This window comes from Colletotrichum abscissum (assembly GCF_030869225.1).
Source record: "Colletotrichum abscissum strain IMI 504890 chromosome Unknown Scaffold_12.1, whole genome shotgun sequence".
NCBI classification, from domain to species: domain Eukaryota; kingdom Fungi; phylum Ascomycota; class Sordariomycetes; order Glomerellales; family Glomerellaceae; genus Colletotrichum; species Colletotrichum abscissum.
The window spans coordinates 917,333-938,662 of NW_026850010.1; the positions used below are offsets into that span (position 1 = coordinate 917,333).

The 21,330-nt window shown below is 51.8% G+C and overlaps 8 protein-coding genes across 8 annotated transcripts; 7 read left to right on the forward strand and 1 right to left on the reverse strand.

Annotated features, from left to right (window-relative positions):
• Nucleotides 1-1,636: 1,636 nt before the first annotated feature.
• On the forward strand, nucleotides 1,637-3,244 carry CABS01_06032 (WD domain-containing protein; the record flags this gene model as incomplete). The annotated part of the gene is made up of 1 exon (XM_060539399.1): nucleotides 1,637-3,244. One exon carries the CDS (start codon nucleotides 1,637-1,639, stop codon nucleotides 3,242-3,244), a length of 1,608 nt encoding a protein of 535 aa, XP_060404794.1.
• A 1,863-nt stretch (nucleotides 3,245-5,107) lies between these two features.
• CABS01_06033 (uncharacterized protein) lies at nucleotides 5,108-6,166 on the forward strand (the record flags this gene model as incomplete). The annotated part of the gene is made up of 3 exons (XM_060539400.1): nucleotides 5,108-5,425; nucleotides 5,508-5,989; nucleotides 6,055-6,166. 3 exons carry the CDS (start codon nucleotides 5,108-5,110, stop codon nucleotides 6,164-6,166), a joined length of 912 nt encoding a protein of 303 aa, XP_060404795.1.
• A 1,031-nt stretch (nucleotides 6,167-7,197) lies between these two features.
• On the forward strand, nucleotides 7,198-8,009 carry CABS01_06034 (uncharacterized protein; the record flags this gene model as incomplete). Its single annotated transcript, XM_060539401.1, has 4 exons — nucleotides 7,198-7,239; nucleotides 7,310-7,546; nucleotides 7,627-7,794; nucleotides 7,854-8,009. 4 exons carry the CDS (start codon nucleotides 7,198-7,200, stop codon nucleotides 8,007-8,009), a joined length of 603 nt encoding a protein of 200 aa, XP_060404796.1.
• Nucleotides 8,010-10,241: 2,232 nt separating this feature from the next.
• On the forward strand, nucleotides 10,242-11,923 carry CABS01_06035 (uncharacterized protein; the record flags this gene model as incomplete). The annotated part of the gene is made up of 5 exons (XM_060539402.1): nucleotides 10,242-10,275; nucleotides 10,342-10,683; nucleotides 10,742-10,788; nucleotides 10,960-11,005; nucleotides 11,295-11,923. The coding sequence occupies 5 exons, from the start codon at nucleotides 10,242-10,244 to the stop codon at nucleotides 11,921-11,923; spliced, it is 1,098 nt and encodes a 365-aa protein (XP_060404797.1).
• An 809-nt stretch (nucleotides 11,924-12,732) lies between these two features.
• Nucleotides 12,733-13,525, forward strand: CABS01_06036 (O-methyltransferase; the record flags this gene model as incomplete). The annotated part of the gene is made up of 2 exons (XM_060539403.1): nucleotides 12,733-13,252; nucleotides 13,311-13,525. The coding sequence occupies 2 exons, from the start codon at nucleotides 12,733-12,735 to the stop codon at nucleotides 13,523-13,525; spliced, it is 735 nt and encodes a 244-aa protein (XP_060404798.1).
• Nucleotides 13,526-14,247: 722 nt separating this feature from the next.
• On the forward strand, nucleotides 14,248-15,192 carry CABS01_06037 (cysteine synthase; the record flags this gene model as incomplete). Its single annotated transcript, XM_060539404.1, has 1 exon — nucleotides 14,248-15,192. The coding sequence occupies one exon, from the start codon at nucleotides 14,248-14,250 to the stop codon at nucleotides 15,190-15,192; it is 945 nt and encodes a 314-aa protein (XP_060404799.1).
• A 1,666-nt stretch (nucleotides 15,193-16,858) lies between these two features.
• CABS01_06038 (uncharacterized protein) lies at nucleotides 16,859-18,130 on the forward strand (the record flags this gene model as incomplete). Its single annotated transcript, XM_060539405.1, has 1 exon — nucleotides 16,859-18,130. The coding sequence occupies one exon, from the start codon at nucleotides 16,859-16,861 to the stop codon at nucleotides 18,128-18,130; it is 1,272 nt and encodes a 423-aa protein (XP_060404800.1).
• A 792-nt stretch (nucleotides 18,131-18,922) lies between these two features.
• CABS01_06039 (recombination protein rad52) lies at nucleotides 18,923-20,592 on the reverse strand (the record flags this gene model as incomplete). The annotated part of the gene is made up of 3 exons (XM_060539406.1): nucleotides 18,923-19,809; nucleotides 19,867-20,531; nucleotides 20,585-20,592. 3 exons carry the CDS (start codon nucleotides 20,590-20,592, stop codon nucleotides 18,923-18,925), a joined length of 1,560 nt encoding a protein of 519 aa, XP_060404801.1.
• Nucleotides 20,593-21,330: the final 738 nt, after the last annotated feature.

Consider the following 21,330-nt stretch of genomic DNA (forward strand, 5'->3'; position numbering starts at 1 on the left):
CTCCCCCCCCCCCCCCCTCCCCCCACCATCACTGCCGTTGACACCGTTTGCCCGCAGTCGGCTTTCCATTTCCTGTTTTGGACATTTGTTGGTTTTGGCCAAGCCTTTTTGCTGATTTGGGTGAACATAGCCCCGGGGAAACACTTTGAGTCTGTCTATGCTTAGAGTTTGATGAGGAATGGCAGGGTGGTAAGGAAGGTATCCTGAGAGTCCAGGGACCCTAAGTATAGGTCAGGTTAGGTCAGGTAAGAATTACAGGGCTATACACTAGAGGGGAAAGGGCCTGGTTTTTTTTTTATTAAAAAAAAAGAGTTTTCTTTCTTTCTTGTAAAGGCCCAGCCATCAGACGAAAGGCGTCACTTTTGTCTTGAGAAAGACACAAAGCCATTTGTTGTTGAGAGATTAATACACCGGTGATGAGGGACAAAAGCAGGTGAATGAAGTCAGGCTCTAAGTCGTTTCGCTGGCTAGGTACCTAGGTAACGTAGATTTGACGTGTCTCTTCATCACTACTGGAGCCCCTTGTCTAGTAATGCTTATAATGTTGGAGTTTAGGTTCGATTTGGAGGCGGTGAGGGAGTAAGTCACCGACATCCCCCCATCCCTCCTCTGCCGGCTCGGAGAGGTGAAAGTTTTTCCATGATACATGGGGTGAGTTGGATGGACGGGATGTCGGCAGTGCTTGTCATCGGGTCAGCCTTGACTTTTTTCTGAAGCTGATGCAGATGTAGATGCAGATGCAGCCTCGAGGGTTGAGGTCGGAAAATCCGGGTGATGTACAATTGCCGATGCGGTGTGTTATTTCTGTTTCCTTGCGTGTTGGCTCGGGAAAGTAGATTGGGGGACTGTTTGATGGATGGGATTGCGCGGCGATGAGAGTATGCTTTTTTTTTGATGGGATGAGGGTTTACTGAGTATAGATGTGCTACGTTACGGGCAGCCGGGACGAAAGGGGATCGCGTCGGGGTAGAAGGCCCGCAGTGGTCTACGTGTGGACATGTACCTTTGCGTGCCCTGTGATGTGTTGGTCAAGAGTCTGAGATGGAGACCCTGAAGCAAGATATGATGGGTGTGAGATTTTGGCGATGGTTGAATTGATGATTGCTATCCGTACCTTACTGAACCCAGCTAGCTACGTTGGATCAGCCATGCCGAATGGCGTTGAAATGATGACAGAGTGTCTGCAATTCATCTCGACGTACTGAGCTGTCGCGCCCCGAAGTCTTCATTCAGGTCAGATGTTTCAGTGAAGCAGAGCTCACTCTCAATTTCTGATTTCAAGAGCTCTCCATAGTATCATCTAAAGGTGGCATGGTGAGCTCTTCGGTGCGTTCGGGTCCGTTGAAGTTCCAAAAGCTTTGAGGCCCCGGCCCCGCGCCTTATCTTATCGTACATGTGGGGTATCCGCTAATCTCCAACAGGACTAGCCGCTAAGAAATTCTCAATTGAGAATCTTTTTTTTTTGCCTATCAGCATTTTCAACTCCAAAAAATTACTACCAACGTCTATCACGACGATACCCTCACATTTTGCGCTTCACCGCAACACCCAGCTCTACCACGCCAGCGAGCAAATTTTTGCACCTCCTCCAACCACACCACTTAAGGGCACAAACGGCCTACACAACCATATCACAATGGCAGCTACCGTGGGACCCCTCCCGCAGGTGAAGCTGCCCTCGGGCCCGTCCCCCGTGACGGCCGAGCAGCGCTACTGGAAGTCCTTCAAGAACCAGCTCCAGATCCCCTCGCCAACCTCGTACCCAATCACCCACATCTCGTCGACCTCCTCCGATGGCCTCTTCGCCGTCACCACCGGCACCCGTGTCCAGCTCTACTCCTCCCGCACCCGCAAGCTCGAAAAGACAATCACCCGCTTCGCCGACGTCGCCCGCTCCGGCTCCCTGCGCCGCGACGGCCGCGTCCTCGTCGCCGCCGAAGATACAGGCCGCATGCAGGTTTTCGACACCCACTCCCGCTCCATCCTCAAGACGTGGACGAAGCACCGCCAGCCCGTCTGGGCCACGCGCTTCTCGGGCTCCCAGCCCACCACCTTGCTCTCCGCCTCCGACGACAAGACGGTCCGCCTCTGGGACCTCACGGCCAACGACCCGCTCAACACCTTCGTGGGACACTCCGACTACGTCCGCTGCGCAGAGTTCTTCCCGGCCACCTCCCCGTCGGGCGCCGGCAACGTCATCGTCTCGGGCTCCTACGACTCTACCGTCAAGATCTGGGACCCGAGAATAGGCTCCAACGCCGCCGTCATGACCTTCAAGCACGCCGCCCCCGTCGAGTCCGTCCTTCCCCTCTCCTCCGGCACCACCCTCCTCGCCGCCTCGGGCCCCCAGGTCTCCGTCCTCGACCTCGTCGCCGCCCGCCCCATCCACCAGATCGCCAACCACCAAAAGACCGTCACCTCCCTCAGCCTCGCCTCCAACGGCACCCGCCTCGTCACCGGCGGCCTCGACGGCCACGTAAAGGTCTTCGAGACCACCGGTTGGAACGTCGTCTCCTCGACAAAGTACCCCTCCCCCATCCTCTCCCTCCGCGTCCTCCCGGCCTCCGATGCGCTCGACAGCGCGGACCGCCACCTCGTCGTGGGCATGCAATCCGGCGTCCTCTCCATCCGCACCCGCCTCACGGGCCCCGAAGCCACCCGCCAAAAGGAGCGCGACCGCGAAATGGCCGCCCTCCTCGCCGGCACCCTCGACGAGCACGACAAGGCCGCGAAAAGCAAGAAGCGCAAAGCCTCGGCCATGCGCCGCCTCGAGAGCCTGGGCGAGGGCCAGGCCGAGGTTATCGTCGCGCAGGACGCGCGCACCAGCGCGCCCAAGGAGAAGGCGTGGGAGAAGGCCCTGCGCCACGGGCGGTACGCGAGCGCGCTGGACCAGGCGCTCGATCCGCGCGGGAAAGATCACTCGCCGCTCGGCGTTCTGACGCTGCTTCTCGCGCTGCGGCACCGGTCTGCTGTGCGGGATGCGCTTGAGGGGCGCGATGAGAGGACGGTACAGCCGGTGCTCAAGTGGACGTGCGATCACATTATCGATCCGCGGTACGTGAGCATTTGCGTCGAGGTCGGCATGGTGCTCGTGGAGCTGTATGCGCAGTATGCTGGTGACAGTGCCGAGCTGTTTGAGGGGTTCAAGGCTCTCAAGAGGAAGGTCACGAATGAGGTTGATCGCGCGCAGACGGCGTCTTCTGTGGGCGGTATGGTGGAGAGTTTGATTCTGGGCTCTGCTTGAGAGAGACTGAGGAAGGAAGTTGGTTTTACATGACATTTGTGATTTTCTCCCTTTGACTCTTTGATGGGTGGTTGGGTGGGTTTATACCCCTTTGTCTTTCGAGTTTCACATGGCATCTAGGGATATTTGTCCAAGTCGCGAGAGGCTTGAGTGCCGGACAATTGACCTCGATTTGATGGGCTCTTGTGGAGTTAGAGAAGATGGTTGAAACAACAAGACGTGCCGAGAAGCAAGGGCAGCTACGACTACGGCGTGAGAGACTTCGTTGTCGTGTGTATGCCAGAGAGGCGGAAGGCTAGGGGAGAGGGGCAGTGGAAGAAGACATTCAAACAGGTGGAAAGGGTCGCATTATCTGGCTCCGTCTGAAGAGATACAGGACGCCGATGTGGATAAGGACTGGATCATCTTGGTCAACTTAATGCATTGCGATGGCGTTGGGGATCCGAAAAAAAGGAGAAGGGAATTCAAAAGGAAGATAATTGTGTGATATAGAATGAGTACACAAGACCTGATTTTCATGAGATACTGTTTGCTTGCCCCTACGGGCGCTCTGCACATTTGCAAAAGATTACGCAAGCTGAGCACCATGTTGTGATGGCATCTTGGCGTCGGGCAAGGAGAGTCTCGCACATCGAATACCAGCGGTGACGGATTTTCTCTCGCATTCGAGCCCATCATCTCTGCTCTTGGGCTGGTCCAGGAGCGATATCGAAGATAAGAAAGGAGTGAGGCGAGAACCTTGCGTCGTCCTGACCTAGAATTTTGCGCACTGGACCTCTAAACCTGCCGAAGAAAGCTGTTTTGATGGCTCAAAGAGGGCTCCGGGAGAACTTGCTGCGTAGAATCACGCGGTATCTGCTTCGTTACTATTTTGCCACGGTGAGATCTGGTGTCCTAAACCGAAATCAAATGGTGCGGGTGCTTTGGTTTCACCTAGTCTTGCGCAGCTTCGGGCGAAGCCGTGTTCTAGGCCAAGTGATGAAGCAAAGTTGAAAAAGTCAAGATAGCACTGGGCAGATAAGACATGGAAAACCACATGAGCAGTTTAATTCTATCGATGCTCTGCTCACACCGACAGCTTCATTGTTTATGTAACAAACACTAGAGATCTAGCCACTATGCGTGGAGAGCTGAATTGGTTGGGAGACAAAGCATAGGCAGATATAGACTTCGATTGTTGAAGAAGCTATGAAATCATGAGATTCATCGATCCAATCACCAACACTCCCGAAAACCATCAACTACACTTTCTCAGTCTTTCATGAATCGTACCGACCTGCGGGTAGCTGGTGTGTCGCGAGTCGCACGTGGCGTCAACCGCGCCCGTCAAGCTGTTTTGAGTTCATCTCTTCCTCCATCTTCTTCCTCTTTGTGCCTCTGTCCCGAGAGGGGAAGTTTCCGAGAGAAGTGTTTTCCAAGAACTACTAGCTCAATCCATCAATTTTGACTTGGGTGATCCCGCACCGTTCGCTGATAAGTTCGCTTCCCATGGATACCTCAAGTCACAACACCTCGATTAGAATGGGGAGGGGGTTGAACCTTCAAAGCATTCACGTGCCTTCCACTCCTAGGTTTTTGTCAGGCCCAAAGTGAAAGCAAACTTGTAGAGAGCGGGAGTGCCCCATTTAATATGTGACTTGGAATACCCTTCTTTCTCATCTCTTAACCTGGCGATGTTCGATACCACCTAATCTCTCGCCCGTGCGAGATGCCAGATGCCACGACCCCCAGGCTCTAGGCTACCGATCACTACATGAATGTAACGACGACGCACCCGAATACGGGCAAACCACAAGCTTCTTCGCCAACCCAGTTCTCCTGGGCGGGATATTGTGCAAGGCGCTACCAGTTACAGCAGCAAATATGTCGAGCTCGTCGCCAGTGCCATTACCGAACTCCGTCGGTATGCCCAACACGATCAACGCCACATTTGATGCAACGCCCAGCCTCCCGTACTTTGAACACGCTTGGTCGGTGCTAAGCATAATTGGTGTATTCAACGTGTTTTTGGGGCTGCTCATTATCGGAATCACGTCGTTCTCTAAGCTCACGGTCGTACCCATCGTCTCGTCTGCAGCTGGCGCGATCGCGAACGGACTCTATTTCCACGCGTACTATGACAAGCCGTATCCTCTTGCGAAGAGGGCCGCGGCGGCAGCCATTGGCGACATCTGCTGGCTTGTGAGTCAAGCCGCTTACCCGCATCATCTTCTGCAGGTTCCGGAGTTCTTATACCTCAAGTTGCTAACGCAAGTTCGAATAGATCCAAGAAGCAGGGCTGCCCTTCTACAGCTTCATCGTCCTCAACAGACTCCTGCGGGGGACAAAACGAAGAGTCTTCCACACCGTATTCTGGTCAACTCTCGTCCTCGTCACCGCCGTCAAAGTGATTATCATCTACTACCGTCTCCTCCGTATCCTGAGGGAAGACGACAGCCTGCAGGGCATCATCATCAGGATCCACATTGCCTACTTTGGCCTCTTCGCCAGCAGCGAGTGCGTCAGCGCCTACTTTCTCCTCCGCATCTTCGCCGAAGTCAGAAAGTCGTCAAAGGAGGCCGGTCTCCGAACGAGCTTCATCCGGTACCTGATGCGCAGCACAGAGATCCGCGTCGCTTCGCTGGCCGTGGCGGCGGCGATACGGGTGATTACGCATTCGTTGAACGTGTGGCAGAGTAGTCCCGCGACGAGATACGTGGATCGGGCTGCTTATGCGCTCGGTTGCTTCTTTCCCGTTATTATGTAGTAAGTTCTCACGTGGTTTTCCGAAAGTCATGATACAGAGTTGCTGACTACGTTCCTGTTGACAGCGTCGACTTGCTGGCATCGAAGCTGCAGTTTACGACGCAGACGAATGACCCCTCTTTCGCTAGTGACAGACCACTGCGGGGTGCGGTATCGTCAGGGAAGACGGAAGAATAATGGTTTAGACGTGCACCGTTCGCTTTATAATACATGAAATCTTAATGAGATGAAAGGAAGTACCAATTAAATCATCGCATCCGCCATCTGTGTTCCTCATTCAGCCATCGTGCTAGAGTCTCGTGACCATGATCTAGTAGTCTTTCGTACTGATGCGAGAACACCATACGTCGTGTCCGAAATCGTCATCCGCCACAAGAGAGCAGTGACCTGTGGTCTCGTTTCTAGCCTGACTGCGAGGTTCTCTCTGAGTTCAACTTCGTGACAAACTAGAGCTGTAAACGGTTGAGGGGAATACGAGATGGTCCGATTTTCGACGTTGCATCGATCCTTCGCAAGGGTCTCTGCAACTTCTTTGTCTCTTGAAGCCGATTGGACCCGACTATCCTTCATTCTCTGCTAGGCGACTAGACACTCGCTTCGATTCGATTGACTGCTTACTTACACATGTTCCTGGCTAGAGCCTAATCGCAATAACACAACACAGGCTCTACTCCACTCTCGAGACCGTCCGCGGCCCTGGAGAGTCAGCTTACATGTAACCTAACGCATTCACCTACAAAGTAGGTCATCATCAAAGTTACATTGGGGGCATGCAGATACAGTGAATGAACCCCGATATCGAAGAAATGCGATTCGGCTCAGTAGAGCTTTCCGATGTCACCAATAGTAGGCTCGCTTGGCAGGGCATGCGTTCTCCTTTTGAGTGTGGCGTTGACAAACTAGTGCGGCCCGCGATCCTTCGAGCATTTGAGCTTCCTCATGGAGACAAACGTAGGATCGCGGAACCGCCAGGGCAACAGAGCCGCCGCTTTGCCAAGGGTCCAGATCTTATGGTATAATGCAACCTCAAATAATACGATACGAATTTAGAGTCTACTTCATACGGTCGATAGGTAAATAACTCAAAATTTGCGAGAAACTATTTAAGACACATGATTTTCTCAAGAACATGTGGCTATTTAACTCTTCATCATCACCTTCCAAACAGTAGAATCACTCTTGATCACCTCGATTCAGATATCTTCAAAATGAGATTCACCGTCGCTGGTATTGCCCTTTTGGCATCAGCTGTAAGTCTAAATGTAACCTAGGCAAGGAGAACATTGCGCTAGGAGCTATCTGACTAATTGTGTCTTCTAGGTTATTGCCGCTCCTTCAGACAATGGCTTGGAATTCCGAACTGCAGATGAGGTGAAGGATCAGCTGTTGCCCATCTCCGAGATGACCTTCACTGGGCCAGTCGTCGTCGGCGGCCCGAATGTCACCCTCCATGGAGATGCTTCCTCCATCTATGAGCAGATCCTCGCCATCAACCCTACCTTCAATGCGGAAGAATTCCAGGAGCCAGAGGAAGGCCTGGAGGTTAGACAGACTACCGTAAGTTTGCTGATAGACTTTCTGAGTCTACTGCACCTGGGTTGGAACAGAGAAGGCCAGAAAGCTAACTCAAAGCAAAGAACAACTGGAATTGCAACCAAGGAACGTACGTCGAAGCGTACTATTCTCAGTGCGCCAACGCCATCAACCGTTTGATCACCCTGGGCACCAACTACTGCAGTGTACCTGCCAGCACCTGTGCTCGCGTGGCCTGCTCCAACAGCTGCTCTATCTACCTGTGCAACAACGTAAGTCGTCGCTCTTCCCTGGATTTCATAATACCAAAGACAAAGGCTAACGTCAACAGCGGTTTATCGAGACGAGTGTGTATTGCAGTGATATCGCTATCGATATGGGCATCATTGTGAGCAGGTGTGGCACTGTTGCCAACGGTGACACCCGGGCGAGAGGCACCCTGAGCTTTCCGAGTCACTACACTTATCTTACCCAGCAGACTTGCTAAAATGATCCTGTCCAAGGCTAGATAATTAAACTCAACTACCATACCGATATTTCTGAGTTTCACACCCATAATCAACACTCTGCAGCACATATTGTGAGGGTTTTGACTGAATCATCTCTTAGAACTACTAGCTTTATTGTGAGCCTGGCTTCTTGAGTCCATCCGGATGAATCTAGCATAACTCGACCAATAGGGACGTCACAGAATACATTCATGTAGTTCCGTATATTATTGAAAAACGTATGTCATGTCATGGTTCCTGGCATCAGGGACATGTGAGTGAGAGCAAGACGGGAAATCTTGATTAACACCGTGGTGATTGACATGGTGCCATTATTGCTGTTTCGATTGTGCGTTGAAAATCCGAGTTTGCTTCCTGTATAATCAAATGGTAATGTCAATGTTTCTTGAATGTTCTTCTCCACCCACACGTACTACCTGACACTGAAGTAAAACTAGTTACCAGCTCACCAAACGAGATAATTTGCTGTAGATGTCTTCACTCTTGGCAGGTCTCATTGTTATTGAGCATGCATTGACTCTTTTCATGGCCCAATGTTGAAGATTCAAACATCTTGAAATGGCCCCACCCCAAATGTCTCATCGCTCTACCCTGTTACCGTTCGTTAAGAATCTCCTTGTTCGATATTGTTATGGGCCCGCGCCTCTGCTATAGGAAGCTTTTGTTGCGTTGCACAACGTTCTGTACCATAATTTTTGCACTTACCATACGCTAACAAAGGCAATGCTATGGAGATGTTGAACTGAGCCACACGATTCAGGAAAGCAAAAGTTGTCACACCTGTTCCGTACACTTCATTGTAGTCTGAGTTGTGGCCCTGATTTGTCTAACGCAGTGAAGATATCCTACAAAAACGCTTTTCGGACTAGCCCTGTCATGGTTGTACGCTGCGCCAGAGGGCTTGAAAATATATCATTCATCATACGACTATTCATTAATTAGACACTCCTTGCATGAGATGCAATTCAGCCACCGGACCACAGGCTGACGCTATGGGTGACGATTTACGCAGTCCATCCCGACAGGTTCTCCACACAACTCAGCTACCGTTGCTTGAGGTCAGACGAATACCACATCTCAACCACAAGGCGCTGCAAGTACAAGTTCGGGACCAGGTTTATCAACTCGCTCCACAGGGGATGTAATGTCAACTTTAAGAAGCAGAGGCCACTCATCTCTAATCAAATCGGTATCCTCTCCGAAGAGTACAATTGCGCCCACTTCATCGAAGACTTCAAGTAAGCCGCAAGTTAGCACCTTTACTTCAAAAGCACCCTCTCTTCAACCTCCGCCGCCTCCACCGCCAAAGCCTACCGAGGGAATCGCTATCATGTACGAGATCGCTTACCGTCCCGCAGAAAGAGGTGGCTGAGGTGGGCGGTGGGTAATGTTGGAGAGAGATGGAGAAGACTCGGCGTTCAAAGTATGCGAGGCTACTCGTCTTGGAGAAGCGATGCCGAGCCGTCCTTTGACGGAAAGGCCTTGGCCAAACAGCATCAAAGCTTTGAAGTCAGCTCATGGCCATAAGCATTGCAGATATTATGGGAACGACAGTGGGGCAGGCAGGTTATCGTGTGACGGGATAGCCGAGTTTGCGTTTGTCAAAGACCCGAACTCTGGTTCAATTACAAGGTGTGGGCAGGCGATGAATCAGAGGAGCTTCGATGCGAGGGTTATATGTTGGTTCTCTTAGTCTGAGAATGCTGATTGATTCCACTTCCGCAATTCTATATGTATTAAAAAAAAAGAAAAAAGATAGCGCTTCAATCGAAGTCGTTAGATCACAGCCGCTATTTTACCTGTTGGCAAGACGTCAGTACAAAGGCACATATTTTTATGAGGGTTAGTAATCAATCATGTAATAATACACACCTTCACACATTATTTCACTAAATTTAAACCTCATAGTGAATCTCGATTTAGAGAAAAATTAGAGTTATACGTGCTGATGGAACAGAAGTGCAAGCCAGGCTCTAAAGAGGTATAGAAGACCAAGGTACCTCGGCAGGTTGGGCCCACAATAATGATGATAGCGGGGCCGGCCAATAAGAGAGCAGAGATCACGACGCACTAGGTAAATAAGGGATTTTCCCGGATACGTTGGGAAGAGCTAGTACATATCCTGAGACAATCATTCAATATAATGATACGATCACGATTATCTATAATAAATCCGGCTACAGAAACTCGGCTCGGCCTACCGACTCAAGATGCAGGCGGATAAGGGTTGCTGGACTTGCAAGCGTAAGCAACTGACCACGACGTCATCGGGAGTGAGCTTCTTGAGTACTAACTCCCGTACTGAGCCAGAGAGAAAGATTGGCTGTGACAAAAGCATTCCGCACTGCGATAATTGCGTCCGAACGAGGAGAGAGTGTGCTGGCTACGGGATTCGCCTGAACTGGCCTGACCGGCTTCGCAGCAGGGAGAAAGATCTAATCGTTTGCCCCGTGGTAGAGATAGCGAGTGCTCAAGAGCACCCCCAGACTCTTGGGACTAGGTTCCTCAATACCACTCACAGACACTTCCGCTTGGCGACCAAGCGACGCGTCACGTGGCATCAGGTCATGCACCGAGCATCTGTTGGACCAGTCGCTTCTGTTACCCTTTACTCACCCCAGCTAGATGAAGACGGCATGCTCCTGGTTTACTGTGCGGACCTGACTGGTTACTTGACGAAGATTTCTGACTGACGGTTGCAGACGATCAGATCATAGCGCCAATGTGCTCAACGACCCGGGCGGCAAATGGCTTTCGGTGTCATATCCTTCCAATGGTATTATCTTCTCGGGATGAATCCACGCAAGCCTTGTGCAGTGCGATTCTAGCGATCGCAGCTCATCATCGCCAAGGAGCCGACGCCGCGTCAAGTCACAAGATTAAGGCGATCCATGGACTACACAAGACTCTCGACAACTCTTCTCTCAGTGCCGAAACTCATGTGGCTACTACAATGATGCTGTGCATGTACACTGTAAGCTCGCGGTACCTGAGCATTGAGCTAGACGTTCTCTGTTAACAATAACCGGGTATTTGATGAAAATGAGGCTCAGTTCCAATTACATCTAAACGGTGCCAAGCATATGCTGATGAACTCAACGTCATACCAGCGACGTCAACCCGTGTTCCAGTTTCTGATGGGGTGGATAGTTTATTACGATACTCTCAGCGAATTCGCACAGCCTCACAGGAGCACTCTCAATGACTTTGGCCAACTTGAACATTCCGGCAAGCTGCAGACTATGCCTGGCGAGGGAAGTGAGACGCTTACACGGATCTACGTTTTGCTAACATTAACAAGGTCATCGGTCTATTTGGCTGCTCTGTCGAGGTCTTTGACAACATATCGTCTATCAACCAAATACGCACAATGATCCTGAAGTCGGAGAGGAGCGACATCAAGAGAAAGACAGAACAGTTCAGGATCGTCTTACAAGAGAAGCTGGAGAGCCTAGTACACTTCCTAAGCCCTGACGAAGTTGCACACTCGACGAGCGCCCAGATTCGAGATGCATTAGCCACTGCGGAATTGTATCGCTTGGCAAGTCTGCTATACCTCCAGCGTGTCGTTCCTGTCGCAGGCGACGAGAAGAAGAGAATTAGCTACTTGGAACAGGCATACGCAGCGATGAAAGAAGTGCGTGTAGCGACAAGCCCCTGGCCAGTGTTCATTTTCGCATGCGAGACGCGTTCGGAAGAGCAGCGCATTTACATACTTGACATCCTGGACCGCATGGACAAAATGAGGAATGTCGGGAACGTACGTGTTATGCGGTCCGTGATTGAGAACGTATGGATACAACAGGATCTGCGGGAATTGGTAGATGCAACGGGAACGATACCATGGTGGCTCTGTATTGAGTCCGACCTGCCAGTACCTTGGTTTGCATGAGAGAATGGATCAGTGCGTTCCTACGACTAAAAAAAAATGAAATTCCGTCCCTTCTAGCCACGTGCTTGCTCACTCAACTTGACCTTCCTGTTCAAAGTTTAGCGTTTGCGAAAATCAGCAGCTAAGGCACAATATTAGAATCAGAGTGGTCAAAGATGATGTTATGTATGTTCCTATAATCTTCTATAAACCATATCGGTCTTTCTGAACTTCATAGTGCATCGCCCAGATAAGGAAACCTGCAGAAATACAACGTCGAAGGGCGATAACATTTGAAGCTGAGTCGGAGCTCAGAAACTGTGCCATTGGCCCCGTGACAGACTACATGCAGTGCGAGAGTCATGGACATTTGATACTGAACCAGACTTGCTTCCCATTCCCACCTCGCCCTAGCGCCGTAGGACTTATTGGGATCAATCATAGCATTGGGCCTGCAAGCTTGTGGTGATTATACCCACTTTACACTTAATAGACACCTTCTTCTGCTCACGTCCATACCCCCATATGCATATTGCGCTAACTCGCTGGGAAACTGCCACCCCGCTTATCCTGTACTTCCCGAACACCATTAGTTCATTGACAGGGAACAGGCTCGCAAACACTTGCCCGCCGCATCGAAGCCAAGGGAGACAAAACCAGGCAACCAGCTCGGTGCCGCTTTCAATTTCCATAGCGTATCGACCCTGCAAACGATGGCTATATAAGCCTCAAAAAGAACAGGAATGTTCTCCTCAAGACTGCTCCAACTTACGCATATTTCCCCCTCGTACATCTAGTCAGTTTTTCCCTCGCGGACCAAGACTTACGACATGCCAGCTCCCGCCACTATCAACGCACCTCAGCGTATCCTACAACTCCTATCTGAGCTTCACCAGAAGTCACTGGATCAGGAGGCTGTCCTTTCCAAGACCGGCAAAGTATTTTCCTCTAAAGCTATCGGCGATTTAGAAGACCAGCATGGCCAGGGAGAGGCCAAGAACGAGTTTGACAAGCTCATGCTGGATAAGTTCGTCGCACTGGATGAAGACAAGTGCCGGTTCACGTACCAGCTAATCAACGCTATGGGCGCCACCAATGTCGTGGAAGCCGGCACGAGCTTCGGCGTCAGCACCATCTATCTTGCGCTTGCTGTAGCTCAGACCAAGGCTACAACGGGCAAATCCGGAACCGTAATTGCGACGGAGAAAGAGAGGCAAAAAGCTGCGATTGCGCGCGGCTACTGGAAACAGTGCGGTTCGGTGGTCGAGCAAGAGATTGACTTGCGGGAGGGGGATATACTCGAAACGTTGAAGCAGGGGCTTCCGTGGGTTGATCTTCTCCTTCTTGACAGTGAGTTACTACTCTGCTATAATGTGAAGAGAACTCTGTGTGGCTAAACTGTTGATAGTTTGGTCGGCGCTCGCTTTGCCGACGCTTAAGACAGTTCTTCCTCGACTACGACCTGGCGCGGTGGTCCTGACTGATAACACGATCTCAGCGGCGGACGGATACAAGCATTTGTTGGAATTCTTGCGAGAGCCGAAGAACGGCTTCCAGAATATGACTTTGCCATTTACCAGCGGATTCGAGATGAGTGTTTATCTGCCGGGAGTAATAAGGTAGATGTTATGGGTAGCAAAATGGGTTGAGGAATCTTGCTGCGTTGCTGCATTATAGTACAGGGCTGTATAATGATGCGCGGAATGACTAGTCATAAATGACACAAAGAATTTCTTAATACTGTCTGCGAGTAGATGTTGCAAATTTCCTGATACATGAGTGTACGTTATACGGTGAAATTTGCTTCTATCCTCTCTTGCTATTCTCGAAAGCGAACCCCGAGCCAGCCCTCTTCCGTCTTAGCACTCGTCTGAAGAATTGGCGGCCTCTTAGCAGGTCCGGTGGACGGATTTGAAGATGGGATATATCTCTGAGTCCCGCTCTGAATATTTTTACAACAATAACCGAACTTCTGCTCAGCATTGAGCCCACAAGGGGTCTGATGTGAGTCACCAACTAGTGACCTAATTTGTCGGCCGAAGAGACTAAGATGATGCTCGTGTAAGAATACCCCAGTCCGAGCACGCCAACAGCTTTTCTGAAGCTGCAACCAGGTGGAACATCCCTGAGATCGATCCACTTCATGGAGAAAGATGGAAGGCATTTGCGATCAGAGCTTATCAACGGGGAAATGCCATCGCATCACTTCCAGACGTAATCATACTTTCTTCAGGTTCTGCTGCGAATATTTAACTATCAACTGCCAGCAGATTTTCGGAAGTCATATCAATGCACGACTCACTGTTCCGACTTACATCACAACCAAACCCGTCCTCTTGTCCAACATGTCACTGCCTACCCCTCTGCCATACTCCAGCGTCCTAGATGCTATAGGCAACACCCCAGTCATCCAACTCAAGCGCATCGTCCCCGAACATTGCGCCGATGTATTTGTCAAGCTGGAGTTCCTAAGTCCAACGGGCTCTTACAAAGACCGCATGGCCAAGTCAATGGTTGAGGAAGCCGAACGCCGTGGTGATCTCACGCCCAACATTACAGTTGTCGAAGCGACCGGCGGAAGCACTGGATCCTCTTTGGCACTTGTTTGTGCGGTGAAGGGGTATAGGTTCCTAGCCCTCTCATCCGACGCATACGCAAAAGAGAAGCTGCAGACAATGGCTGCCTTTGGGGCTACGGTCGATATTACGCCCAGCCCCTCTGGCAACACCACAGCGGATCTCATGGCATCGATGAAGAACCGTGCGGCACAATTGGGTTCGCGCGATCAGTTCCTTTACACCGACCAGTTCAGCAACCGAGATGCACTTATTGGATATGCCGAGATTGGCAACGAATTGGTCCGCCAGTTCCCTGGCGGGTTTGACGTGTTCTGCGGCGGGTTCGGGACGGGAGGCATGGCAATGGGGGTGTCAAGCGTTATCAAGATGCAGAACCCCAACGTCCGCGTGGTGCTACTGGAACCCTCGTCGGCGGCTTTGCTGACAGAGGGCCAGGGCGGATCACACGGTGTTGACGGCGTCGCGCCAGGCTTCATCTCCCCTCATGTTACAAGAGAATTGTACGATGAGGCCCGCACTGTGGATGAAGGCATCGCCCGGAATATGTGCCGTCGATTGTGCAGAGAGGAAGGCCTGATACTTGGGACATCTTCGGGGATGAATATCGCAGCAGCTATTGAAATCGCGAAAGAGCTGGGGCCAGGGAAAAAGATAGTTACGATTGCTTGTGATACCGGACTCAAGTACTTATCTGGACCTTTGTTCTCGTGAACGCCTACTATGGTAGTCGGTGTCACATCATACTGATCACTGCGGGTGTTCAACAAGCTATGCAGAAACTTACATGTATCTCCAGGAAAAGGATTTCATAGTCACAATAATTTGTTGTTAGATACGAGGATACAATCACGTATAGTCTAGATGCTTCCAGCTTGAAATGCATGCACAGACTGACAACATTATTCGATGGCATGTTGTAGGTTTCAGAAAGCAGCCGCCACTATGATTTACACACATGTGACATATTTAATGACTGCAGGAATTATGCGCTCAAGACTGTATGTCACGATGCACCCTTCTCCTTTCCTTCTCGATACTTGGCACGATGCCCTCAAGTTTCATGCAGCATGAGCATCGAAAGTCCAAATTACTTACATGTACCAAGATTCTGTCAACATTCACATTCAAACCTTCACCGCCACTCGTGTGGCAGGAGTTCCTCAATCCATGAATGGGATGGATCCTCGACCATACCCAAAACCACACATTTTGCAGACGCCACCGACCACACACCTCGAAACCATGCCGGCAAGGAAAAAACTGGCCTAGATGCGCAAGTTTCCCTGGCTGCATCATGTACCCGCCAGCCGGCTCTACCCGTTCTGATGCAGCAGCCATGCATTCATCCGTTGAGTGGCTTGCAACATTTTACCATTAAAATGGCAAATTTCCTCATTCTTAAGTCTCACCTCGTAATGAGCGCCCATCTGTACTCAGAATGGCCTCATAAGACGCAATCCCTTATCTCCCTTGCCGGCATTTTCTTGTCCAGTGTTGGACGAATAACTGTTTGCAGGGTCCGAGAACGAGAAAGACACACACAAGATGGTATTTCAGCTGAACCCTTGGAAACGCCACAAAATCCCCCGCCAGGAATGTTTTCATCGTGTTCCGGGTTACCGTGAACATCAACATGCAGGACCACGGACCGGGCCACGCGCGGGGAACCTGCCTTGCCGCCCTCTAGCTGCAAAAAAGTGAATTGCCTAGACCAAACATTTGTGCGGCTGAGAAACGACTGAGACACTGGACGGCACGCACCTGGTAGACGGGCACGACGGTTAACCACGCGGGATAGGCTACCCCGCCCGCTTCTAGTCTCAATCCGGCGAGGGATTCTCAGATATTCTAAGGGTTCTCACGATCAACTGATACCGTTCCCGTTTGAGCTGAGGCAACATCACGAAAAAAGGCGTCATGAAATGGCATGATGGGCAATGCAGCTGACAGAGCCGAGAAGGTCCAGAGGCAACCGCAGGAGAGACATCGTGAAACTCTAAATGGCATGCAGCTACGGTCGTACGGCAACACGAATGGCTCAACATGCTCGGAACGAGGAGCTGAACGCCTTTGCTGCTTTTTGGCTTGGTGATGTGCTGGTTTTTGACCGCATTGAGGTATCGAGACGACGGATTCATTCCAAGAGTCGGTGAAGGTCGAAGCGAATGGGAAACTCAGAGAATCTTTTGCTTTTGAGTGTGGAAATACGGCTTGGTTTCGAGTATAAGAGGAGGTATGAGAACTTAGGAATCAGATACTCTCTCTTGCTCATCATCACTCACTCCACTCTCAATCACCTACCTTACTCTAATCATCACATCCAACACTTGAACAACTTCCTTCGCTGAGTCGAAAGAAAAGTCACAATCTCATTAAGATGTCTTCCTCCCAGCAGCCCCCTAGGCATCTGAGCCATCTCTCTCCCATCCCAATCACCCAGCAAGGCCTCCAAGCCCTCTACGACAACGACAACAAGCAGCTCATCCTCAGAGCCCAGGGCAATGCTATCCACATCACCACTGGCATTGAGTTCAAGCGTATTCAACAGTTCGTTGGCGGTCTCCTCTTCGAAGTTCAGGGATGGGTTGGCCCCGTCACCCACGGAACCCAGCCCTACAATGTTGAAAACTTTTTCAACATCGACCTGCCCAGCCGCGTCACCCCTTCCGGCTACGTCTTCATCAAGGGCGCTGAGGGCGCCGAGTACAAGGTCAAGATCCAGCCCCTGTTGAAGGATGGATCCAGCGGCAACAACAACAACGCCGCCTCCAACGTGACAGCCAGCTCCGAGGCCCCCAAGTTCAAGCTCATTCCCGCCACGGAGCCCATCATCACCAAGCTCGGACAGGGCTTCACCGTCCGCCAGAACGACCAGTTCAAGGGCCAGGGAGGCAGCGTCGACATCTTCTTCAACTCGGCCTTTGTCAAGCTGACCAACGCCAGCATCGTCGAGAACCAGATTGAGTGGACCTTTGACACCCTGCAGACCGGCAACTCCCAGGTTATCGTCTCCGTCTCCCAGCAAAACCCCCCCTTCTCCTACCGCGTGGTCCGCAACGTCATCATCAAGCCCGCTGCCTCTACTGAAGCCCTCAAGCCCCTGGCCCTCTTCTCCGTCAACGACGCCTCCAAGGCCACGCAAGATAACACCGAGGCCGAGATCGCCAAGTCCGGAAACAAGGATTCCAACATCGTCATCCCCTCCTGGGACGTCGCCGTCAACATCGGCCTCCAGGCGATCCAGAAGGCGTTCCCCAGCGCTAAGCTCCAGACCGCCACAGGCCGCTCCCCGACCCCCGCCGGCGTCGAGCAGCCCTACGAGCTCTCCCTCGTCACCGTTGTCGCCCGCATCGACAACGACAAGATCGCCAGCGTCAGCACGGACGGATTCCTCAACTTTGGCCCCGTCCACACCGGAAAGGCTCTTATCGGCGTTGAAACCTTCAACTGGCCTGTCAAGGTCAACTCCAACGATGTCTTCTCCATCGCCCGCAAGGCCGGATTCCGGCAGCCCGTCAACAACATTGCGCTCTCCAAGCCCGCCAGCGGCCCCTCCCTTGAACAGCCGCTCTACACGCTCACCCTCGGTGACTTGAGCGTTCAGATTGGAGCTGCCGATGGCAAGATCCTGAGCGATATCAATGCTTAGGTTGAGCAGAGCTAAGCTTCAGGAATAAGTTGCAGTGGCTGGGCGTATGATTTAGTCAAAATGCCCACGTTGTTGCAATTGGTTGGTTTGGAAGTGTCTCCTTTGTCCAAAAGTCTGCAGACTGATTGCGGTTTGCGCTCTCTCTAAAAGTCCCCTCAAATGTCGAGGGCGAAGCCAAAAAAAATACCATCGTTCCATCGATATCTCTATAGTTATTAATATAATTCAACATTTCACTCTATATATGCTGTTCGTTAACAACCTCGATATACCCATGTTGTAATCTATGACTATAGCCAGCGATCGAGGACATCCACTGCTACTGACGTTATTGGCGTCTAGTTGATCATCATGTGTTGAGTGGTGATATATACCCTGGTCAAACTCAAATGCAACCATCTAGCCAAAGCTTCGAAAGCCAAATGAATATTGGGCAACTCGTACGGACTCTACTGCAAGTCACCAATGTAACTTCGTTAGCAATTGACAATTTTTTACTCAGGTTGCCTGCGAACTGCACCTTGCAAAGTTGATCTTAAGAGTGTACTTGTATTGTGCAGGCGTCACAAGTGTGATTTCAAAGGGCACCCCAAACTCAAGGAGATGATTGAGGAAGGTAGTTCATAAGGTTCCATAAGATTGTCTATGGCGCCATGGCCAGACGTTAGCCAGCCGAGCCCCAGAAACTCCGTACATAATTATGCCATCCATACTCTCTAGCGAACCAGACTCCAAAGCTCCAAGCCAAAACAAATTAAGAACCACGCTCGATCAGGGCAATACTGCTTGTACTCAAGCCATCTTCTGACGTTTCGGATCTGCTCCCGGTGCGCCAGGAGGGTTGCCCGACGTCCCATTATTCGATACATCAGCCAGGGCCGGTCGTCCAGCGCCGTCTTGCTGCAAAGGACGCTTCATCGTGGGTGGCCGGTACGAGTTCCGGTTAGCCAGGGGACTACCAGCGCCTCCAGGAGCACCGATACGGCGAGTCTGGCTGAACTGAGGGTGAGGCGTGCCGGCTCCTCCTCCCGGGCCGGCATTGCCCGGTCTCACCGGTGTGAAGCCGGACGTAGACGGTTGTTGCGATGGGGTTGGCGGGACGTGTTGACCAGATCTAGAGAGCGGCTTTGAGCTCGAGTGGTCTATGCCGGGGGTCTTTCGTATGGATGGGCTCTCTGCCTTTGGATTGAAGGCTTGTTGGCCGGCTGGCAGCAACATGGGGGCGTCAGCATTGTTCCCCTGCAGAGCAGATTCTGGGATTTGCTGTACAGCACGTGCAGAAAAGAAGCCGATGGGTTCGGCGGCGGCATTTCCAGCCTGGCCTGGCGTAGTCACATTGGCATTTGCTGAGGGAGCGGACGGAGCGGAGGGGCCTGACGGGTTCGAGGGTGCGCGGGGTTGGTTTGGTGGTTGAGGTCGGTTGCCGTAGCCTGTTGGAGGGCCCGGTCGTGATTGTGCTTGATTTGGTGTCTGAGGTGGTCGTTGATTTCCATTGTTTCCTAAATTTCCTGCTGACGTGCTCCTGCCCATTTGACGAGACGGTGCTTGCATGTGCTGAGGTACGGGCGCTGGGGCAACGCTCGCAGCCCTACTGTTCGAGTTGCCGTTCGTTGTTGCTGGGAGAGTAACTTCGTCAGGATGGTCGCCTTCGGAGATGGCGAAGTCCACATCGTCGAAGTCTAGTCATGTCAGCAAAAGAGCTCTGCGCTCCATCGGCCACACTCAAGAGTTCCCACCTTCATCCATCAGGTCTTCGAGAGATTCCGTGGTCTCTAGTTTTACGGGTGGTGCCGCTGGTGCCGCTGGTGCCTTTTCCTCCACCCTTTTGACGACAAAGTCTCGCTGTCTGTGCAAGTCATCTTCGTGGAACCTTTTCGGTTCAACCTTCATCTTGATCACCCTAGCGAGGTAATCCTTGTCGTATATGCAGTTGCCCAACACATTGCCAAAGTTCCTCAACGCCCTCTTCAACGCATCTGTGGTGCCCTCCTTTTTCGCCTTTTCAAACGCCGCAGCCTTGCCCTTGCAGTTCTCGATATGCCCATACCCAATATCCTCGTGAAACGTGCCGTCGCGGAGCGTCACCCTGATGATCACAGAAAGTCCGAGGCTGATCCTCATCGTCTGCGGGTGCTCGTCGACAAAGTCGACCTGGATGTTCTGGATGGATGATGACCAGCCATTGAAGCCGAATACCTCGTTGGCAAGAGCGATGCACTTCTCGGCGGTGATGTAGTGGACCTTTTGGCCTGAAGGACCGGAACGTGAGGATAGGTATTCGGGGCCGAGCTGCTTCTCGAGGCGGCTTTGCAAAGTAGCGATTTCCTGTGCCGTGTACTCGCTCATTCGCTTCTGTGGCTCCTCGAAAGGGTTCACCACGATGCTGTGCTGATCGCCCGGGCTATGGTGGAGTGTGTCAGTGGACGAGACGCGTCTTGGAAGTGGCAAACATACGCGGGCATCTTGTCGAACAGAATATCTCCTCCGCAGAAGCCCAAGGGATAAGAATGCTCGAACTGGACTTCGGAGCTGGAACAAATTCCTTCGAGACGGAAGGCTGGGCGTCGTGGGCAGAGCAAATATGGGCTTTCTGCCTAACGAAGTGAGGTTCAGCAGATGTGTCGCGCGTTCACAATTAACGCCTGCCTTGACGCGTCGAGTCGAGCGCGGGAGGCAGCAATGACGGGTAGTCATGTGACCGGGTTATATGACATAAGCCCCCGCTAACATTGGCTGGAGCTATCTGCCTGTTCCTGACAGGAGGGCTGAGGCCTAGCCCCCGGGGAGGTTCGGCAGGTACTGTCAGCGGCAAAGTACCTGAAAAGAAAGCGAGCGGGGGAAAGGGAGAGGACCTGGGCACCCGTGGCACCTGAACCATCACCTCAGAGTTCACTGCCGCTGTCGTCCGAACAGCGAACGGTTGGAGTAAGAGCCTCCACAAACCTACCCCGCTATATGCCGCCAAAACGAGGTTCGAAAGCTTTAATTTTCCTGGAGCAACCCTGGAGCAGCCAAACAGTGTGTGTGGGAGCACAGCGGGCGCGGCCAATGTCAGGTGCATCCCAAGTGCCCGCAAGGTTGGAGGGTCATCTCGTAATCGGTGAAAGGGAAGGAGGATCCAATCTCATCACCACCAGCGAGAGACGTGCATCTTCTCTGACGGGTTTCAGGCTTTCAGCCCTTTCTTGATTCTAGTCCAA